We start from the raw sequence: 7,593 nt of genomic DNA, 5'->3' as shown, positions 1-7,593 counted from the left end.
ACTAAGGCAGGTGAGTATTACGTTAGTGTTCCGTGAGGCTTGTCTGGCGATACAGTGGAGTTGGCGTGCTTAAGGAGGGTTTGACAAGACTAATCTATTTGATAGACTAACTTGTGACAATCTTGTTAAGTAAAGATACTAGTAAGAAAGTACAATTTGAGTTGACCACAACGAGAGGAAATAATGAAATCCATCCATCCTTATATCCTCATTGCTTCCTGTCCTGTCCTCCCGACATCCCATCTTGGCGGGAGGTTTGGGAGGACATTGGCTTCCCTTTATGCGGTGGCCTCCCGGAGGCCATGCCTTGGCGGGATGCCAAGTCACGTGATCGACGCCCCGCGTTGATCATTACCTTCTGACGTGGACGTCCTTAGGCCTTCAGCCATCTCGTCATTTGTCAAGGAGAGAGTCCTTCTTGTTACTTGTAACATTAGGTAGGTTAGGGTGTAGCCTGCTATTCTTATCTAAGATAATTAATCTGATACGCTATACAGCAAACAGAGATAAAAAACTTAAGTTATATAATATTAAGGAAGACGTATAACAAAGGTAGTTAAGAAAAGGCTGTACTAAGTTAATAGCACTATAGAACCTATAGAAGAGTAGACTACAGCGCTCATATGTACTAAAAAGATATAGACGAAGATTCTTTATTATATATAAATAAGTCGTTTAACGTATCGATAGCTAGTATAGAGTGATTTCAGTTTTCGTACGTGAAGTTCGCAATGTTAAGAAAAAGTAGCCCTCTCGCTGATGTGGCCCTGTCGCTAATGGAATACATTATGTAACTATAATATGTATATTAGCTTTAGTATAGCTTTTCTATAGTTATAGTTATTAAGATTTTACGCGTTATTATTATAAAGGTAGGATAGCACGGGGAGGTGACCCGCTTAGTAGAGTAGTTCACTTGGTAGTGAAACACATTATATAATAAATAAAACAAAGAAGAGAGAGGAGAGTTTTACGATATTCTTCTTAGATAGCTATGAAATACAGTAGAGGAAATTAAGTGAAATCTTCAAGATGCTACCTAGCGTTCAGATAGAACTATATACTCTATGCGAGTTATTCTAGCTTCTTTAACCCAACGGGTAACTAATAGATCCCCAAGAGTTGGCCTTCCTAGCTATCAGGTGAGAGTATCGTAATAGGTAGGTTCTTCAGCAATCAAAATGAATTGTTAGCAGGGGTTCTTACGGCACTAAGCCAGACCTTTGAACTACTACTGTAATAATTTCTCACAGTTTAAGATAGATCACGTTTGTTAAACAAAGCGTTGAAGCCAATCTTTAAGACTGTAGGAAGTGAAGAGAACCATATATATATGCTACCTGGAGAATGAACTAGAGCTATTAAACAAAGAAGAGTTCACATTTATCAAGAATAAGGTACTTTGAATAGCTATGCATTTAAAATAAATCCTAAAATCGGCAAACACACCTCCAAATGCATACCAGCTTTTTAAACTGAATGAGTCTAATATAGGGCGACAGGCGCAACATTCTTAACAGCGAAGCCAAAAAACCAACGAAACCAGACAAGGAAATGCTGCCAATTTGCCGTCCCGCTCTATCACCTCATTATACCGTTCCCATACCCCTTTATACCTTAAGCATCTCCATCATAAGTCTCATCGCAAAGTTATCATCTCCAAACTTCTTCTCCAAACGACTAACTTCATTGTCAAGCTTATTGTGAAGCTCACGGAGCACCTCAAGGGTGTACTCGAGACTCTGCGTCTTTTTCATGGTATCGAGGATCTCACGCTTAGCCTCGTTGGTAAGCTTACCCTCGACACGCCTCTTCATCAGCAGCGAGTGGAGCTGCATCTGCTCACAGGCGAGCGAGGGATCGGCCTCAAGGGCGCGGATGCAGTGGATAAGTGTGAAGGAGTACTTGCCCTCGTCAAGGTCCTCGGCGAAGCCCTTTTGCTGCGCGTACTCAGCAGACACGAGGTTCTGGTAGTCGTTGCGGATCTGGAAGAAGCTGCCGATGAGGCAGCAGAGGGGGTTGAGCTCAGAGTCGGAGATTTGGCCGTTGAGCGGTGACTCGGCGGTCATGAGGCGGGTTAGCATCCGGAAGAGGCCGCCGGTCTTCATGTCGACCATCCTGAGATACTCGCCGAAGGTTGGGCAGATGATGTTGTGGGTCCAGTAGAGGTCGTAGCTCTGGCCGACGTAGAGCTCGTTGATTTCTTCGTTGAAGATGCGGAGGCAGTTGGGGTTGCTGAGGCCGGCGGCGAGAGCGGTGGCGTGCGTGAGTTGGTAGGTTGCGCTGTTGATGGTTTGCGAGGTGCCATAGACGTTGTGAGTTGAGGGTTTGCCGCGGCGGAGGGGCGAGTTGTCCTGGAGATCGTCAAGCCTAGGGTGGGGTTAGAAGAGAGTTCATTTTGGGATGTTAGAATGGGGGGACTAACATGAGGGATGCAGTGTGGAGTATGTTGATGATCTCCTTAATCTTTTGAGTGGCTTTGGGAGGGGTCTTGAGCCACTTGTTGATTGAGTCAACGGCTTGGTCGCGGAATCCATTTGAGGGCATGGAGGTAATGTAGGCATAGGGTTGAAGAATCACCTGAGATGCATTGTTAGCTACAATCTTTGTGGAGGCGTCGATTTTCTGATAAGATGTTATAGAAAACTTACATCAGTGGTCAAGTTAGGGAGGTCTGTGCTAAGAGCTAGCGACACTACCTCGTTCAGTTGGAGTGAATCCACGCCAACTCTCGAGATGGTGGGCTTCTTGATACCGTTGGTGCCGTTCACTCTGTTAGTTTCGTTGACTCCGTTAGTTCCGTCCACGCTATGCCTTTTCCTCTTCTCGCCTTTTGTCTCGCCCTGTGTTGAACCCTTCTTCCAGATATGGTCCATGGAGCCATCGGCTGGTGGGAAGGTTGCTGGGTACTTGGCTACACCATGCTTGGCTCGCAGCATCTGGAGCTCATTCCACTTAGCCTTCAGGTTGTATCGTGGGCACTGAGCACTCCAAACAACATTACCGGAAAGAGTGTACTGCATGACATCGATGTATCGCTTGATATCGTCAGAGAGGTCAGGTCGCGTCTTGGTGTCCTTGACGATCTGGACAAATTTGGCCATCTCTTGTCGGATACGCGCCTTGAGGCGCTCTCTGCCTTCTGCTTCGTCACATCCATGCTCCTTCATGATAATGTAGACTGCGTTTTGGATGTTGGTATCATTCTTCTTTTTCTCGAAGGAGAACAGATCGTTGACGAGCGAAGCAGCAGACAGGGCCGGGGTGAGAAACTCGGTGCACAGTGCCTCCTCCTCAGGGGGGATGGTGATGGCGCATCCGAAGGTGACCAGGCCATGCCAGAGCATGTATCCGACATCGAGACTTCTGTAGGGGATGTACTCATCAAGAGTCTGGAAGTTGGTCAATTCCTCTCGCCTGGCAGAATGTTGAACTCCAGCAGCCCAGCTCTTAGCGACAACCATGGCCCTCTCAGGGTCAATTGCCATCATCTCGCGCATGATCTGAGCAGCGATGACACGCTTGCCAGAGGCACCTCGCTCGTCGATGCTGCCGGTCTTGGCTCCCTGCTCCAAGCCCTCCTCCATGTCGCTCAAGTCGGCATCCTCGATATGCTCATCGATAACATCGTCGTGGATGAAGCCAAACTCGAGAGCATAACTGGTAATCTCCATTCGCTCGGGAATGCAGTTGGGCACAGCAACAGTGATGAAACTGAACTGCGGGCCAAGGCCACCTCGGAATGGCCTCTCGAGAGGTCCAACTAAGCGGCGCCAGTCTTCCTGACACCTGAATGCACCGACATCCTCAAGATCGGCAGCATGGTGGCGCCTGAGATCTATTCCTTCGCAGAGGTTGTCCGGGTCGTAGATGTTCCTGTCGAGGAGGACGGAGTAGGGTTGGTCGTATGAAGGGGCCATTTTGTCTTTTAAACTCGAACGACTGTTATGTTACCGGCTAAGAGTTGAGGCCGGTAGGTAAAGACTGGAGAGGTGGAGGACAGGCTGTAGTAGACCAATGGATACAAGCTCAACAAGATAAGATTAATCACAATAATGAATGTGAGATCGCTTGGAAACTTCGATTCCGCTTGAGGAATGGTAGGCAACATTGGGATTGCTATTGATGGGTCACGATGATGGCTTGTGAACGGTGGTTCGATGGTGATGCGATATAAACTTTGGAGGTCAACTAGTTCTTTTAAATAGACATCCTTGTAACTGCTACAAATTGTTATGCAGCGCTTAATGTGCGAGCGTAGGTAGGCACTTGGTAGCGTGGCAGTGCATCTTACAGCGATCAGCTACCGAAAGCGTAAATTCCGACCAGCGGCAGCCCTAACAAGCCGTCACACAGAGAACCATGCCAGACAGCAGGAAAGAATTGAAATTGGAAGCCGGTGAAATCCCACTTCGCGTAGTGTGGGCCTAGACTGTGGTGGTCCTGAATGGGAAGTGGCCTAATTGAGCGAAAATCCCGATTTTGGTCAGCTTTGGGTACTTAACTACCGTATCCAAGAACACTAGCCCGCCGGTGAGACGGTGCAGTGTCAATCAGACTATTGGCATCAATGGCTTTTTTTTGCCTCGTCTACTACATCACTGCGACTTACTTATAGATCATCAAGCCCTCAGTCAACAGAATTTGTTCAACCAATCTTGTGGAAGTACTGTCCCTTATGGATAACATCGTAGTACAGCTCGTACAGCTCGTACCAGAATGTTGCTGCAGCGATCTTAGGATCGGAGAAATTGGAGATAGGAGATAGGTAAAGGCGATAGATCACCAAGCCAATAGCATAGACTGCGCTGAGTCCTGTGGTGGCGATGCCAGCGTTGAGAATGGCATGCTTGGGCAGGAGAGTGAGGTACTTTTCCAACTGTATAGAAGACATGGCGAATATGAATGGGAAGAAGAGCAGGCGAGAGACGCTCTTGTGTGGATGGTATCTATCACCACAGCCTTTCCCGATACCCCGGATCCCCGTCGTGCAAAACCCTCTACCTGGTATACCGCAAATTACACAAATTCTAAGGTCAATGCCTAGGCCCGATTGTAAGAATCAACCCCCACGAGCTGTCCATTCGCGATCCCGACTACTACGACGAGCTCTACGTCTCTGGCTCTGTCCGCCCCACCGACCGTTATGAGGGTTTCGTCAACGGTGTCGTCGACTTCGAGGGCTCCCACTTGGCCACTGTGGCCCACAAGCTTCACTGCAAGAGGGGAAAGCCTCTCGATCCTTACTTCTCCCGCGCTGGTATCAACAGGTTGGAGCACATAGTCGCAGATCTCACCGAGGAGCTCATTATCAAGCGTTTCGAGGAGTTCAAGAGTACTGGCAAGGTCGTTAGGCTCGACCACACCTTCACTGCCTACTCTGGAGATATTATCAGCGCTCTCTGCATCGACGAATGACCCCACTTCACCTCCAACCCTGACTTCACCCCCAGCTGGTTTAACCTCTTCCACAGTGGTGTCGTTACGCTTCCTCTCGTCATGGGTCTCCCTTGGCTTATCCAGTAAGGAACATCCCGCATCCGCAAAACATAAATGTGCTAATTATTATAGCCTCATCCATCTTATCCCTGAGTCCGTCTTCGCTGTTATCGACCCTGGTGCGCAAAACTGGAACACCTTCAGGATGGTACGATAAGCCCTCCCATCACAACTCAAAATATTGTAGCCATGCTAACTGTTGCAGATGTGCTATAACAGGATCAAGAGTACCAAGGATACCTCGCTTATCGGCCGCCCTACCCTCTTCCGCCACCTTGTCAACAGTGACCTCCCCGCCTCCGAGCTTTCCGATGAGCGTCTCCTCCGTGAGGCTCAGGTCCTCATTGGCTCCGGCACCATGACCGGCACTGGTACCATGTGCTTCCTCGTCTACTATGTCAAGTCCAACCCCGAGATCCACCGCCGTCTGACCGAAGAGCTCAATCCCATCATGGAGGGATACCCCCACAAGAAGCCCAGCTGGGCAGAGATCGAAAAGGCAGAGTACCTCTAAGCCGTTCTCAAGGAAGGTCTTCGGTATGTCCCTCCCCACTATGATCCGAACCACACACATAGATGATGAATCTAACGCGCTACCAATAGTCTCAGCTTCGGTACCATCCACCACCGCCCACGTGTCTCCCCCAACCAGCCCCTGCAATTCACAGAGTGGGTCACCCCTGCCGGCGTCCCCGTCGGCATATCCGCCTACTTCCAGCACACCGACCCCAAAATCTTTCCCAGCCCCTAAGAGTCAACCCTGACAGGTTGCTCAGCAACGCCACTCCCGCCATGAAGAAGAACTACATTCCTTTCTCCGAGGGTTCCCGTCACTGCCTCGGAATGAAGTAAGTAGCCTCCCCTCACACATCATAAATCGAATATTTGGACAATGAAAGTTGACAAGGATTTGTAGCCTTGCCTACTGCGAACTCAACTACATCATCGCTACCATGTTCCGTCCTGGTGCTGTCAACTTCGAGCTCTTTGGGACCACTGAGTTGGATGTTAAGCCTGTCCACAACATGGTTGTGCCTCTGCCCAGCCTTAAGTCCAAGGGCTTCAAGGTCAAGTTTAACTAGATTCGCAAGGATGGTGGAGTCTACAACGGTGTCACATAGGAAATTGCAAGGATAGGGGTCGTCTAGAAGAGTGGAAGAAATGCTATAAGCATTAGAGTGTTACACGAGATTAGGTGCTAATACCTCTCTAAGCTTAATCTAAGTCAGAGTAAGAAAAACAATATTAATAGCTCTATAAGAGTTTCTCTAGTAACATAGTAGATAGTTATACTTATACAAAATATATAAAATGTTTCATTATTAGTTATTTATATAATAAATAGACTTAAAAATTATAATTTAAATTAACTACCCATTATAAGATATAATTTTTTCTATTTGCTTATTTACGAAAAAGATTTAGAACAATTTTTACTTAACTTTCTATAGTAGTCTATTAAGTGATATAATCTTAATCTATAATAATCTTTCTTTCTATTAGAATTCTATATAGTTTTCTTACTATCTACATAATATTATATATTATAACGCGATAGTGTTACACGGGGTATGGGTCTATACTTCTCTATCCTAGTCCGCACTAAGGCAGGTGAGTATTACGTTAGTGTTCCGTGAGGCTTGTCTGGCGATACAGTGGAGTTGGCGTGCTTAAGGAGGGTTTGACAAGACTAATCTATTTGATAGACTAACTTGTGACAATCTTGTTAAGTAAAGATACTAGTAAGAAAGTACAATTTGAGTTGACCACAACGAGAGGAAATAATGAAATCCATCCATCCTTATATCCTCATTGTTTCCAGTCCTGCCATCCCTTACTTCCCTGCCATCCCTCGGATGGTTGCCCTTGGCGGGATGGCACATCACGTGACCTAGCCCCGCGATGATCATTACCTTCTGACGTGGACGTCCATAGGCCTTCAGCCATCTCGTCATTTGTCAAGGAGAGAATCCTTCTTGTTACTTGTAACAGATAGGTAAATAATCTTGGAAGACTAAAACACGACTCGTAATTCAGTAGATAGGATAATATAAGATCTAATTACTACTATAGAATTAAATAAAGAAGATCTCC

The 7,593-nt window shown here is 46.9% G+C and overlaps 2 protein-coding genes across 2 annotated transcripts; one reads left to right on the top strand and one right to left on the bottom strand.

Annotated features, from left to right (window-relative positions):
* Positions 1–1,315: 1,315 nt before the first annotated feature.
* On the bottom strand, positions 1,316–4,180 carry COCSADRAFT_130354 (uncharacterized protein). Its single transcript, XM_007696300.1, has 3 exons — positions 2,652–4,180; positions 2,426–2,580; positions 1,316–2,370 (listed from the first exon to the last, which is right to left on the bottom strand). The coding sequence occupies exons 1-3, from the start codon at positions 3,918–3,920 to the stop codon at positions 1,611–1,613; spliced, it is 2,184 nt and encodes a 727-aa protein (XP_007694490.1). The 5' UTR covers positions 3,921–4,180; the 3' UTR covers positions 1,316–1,610.
* Positions 4,181–4,892: 712 nt separating this feature from the next.
* COCSADRAFT_166050 (uncharacterized protein) lies at positions 4,893–6,581 on the top strand (the record flags this gene model as incomplete). Its single annotated transcript, XM_007696299.1, has 8 exons — positions 4,893–5,007; positions 5,036–5,327; positions 5,454–5,522; positions 5,572–5,647; positions 5,705–6,003; positions 6,103–6,193; positions 6,244–6,347; positions 6,416–6,581. The coding sequence occupies 8 exons, from the start codon at positions 4,893–4,895 to the stop codon at positions 6,579–6,581; spliced, it is 1,212 nt and encodes a 403-aa protein (XP_007694489.1).
* Between the last annotated feature and the right edge of the window lie 1,012 nt (positions 6,582–7,593).

Source organism: Bipolaris sorokiniana (genome assembly GCF_000338995.1).
Source record: "Bipolaris sorokiniana ND90Pr unplaced genomic scaffold COCSAscaffold_1, whole genome shotgun sequence".
NCBI lineage: Eukaryota > Fungi > Ascomycota > Dothideomycetes > Pleosporales > Pleosporaceae > Bipolaris > Bipolaris sorokiniana.
Note: the sequence above shows the minus strand (reverse complement) of the source record. Positions and strands in the feature narration are given on the sequence as shown.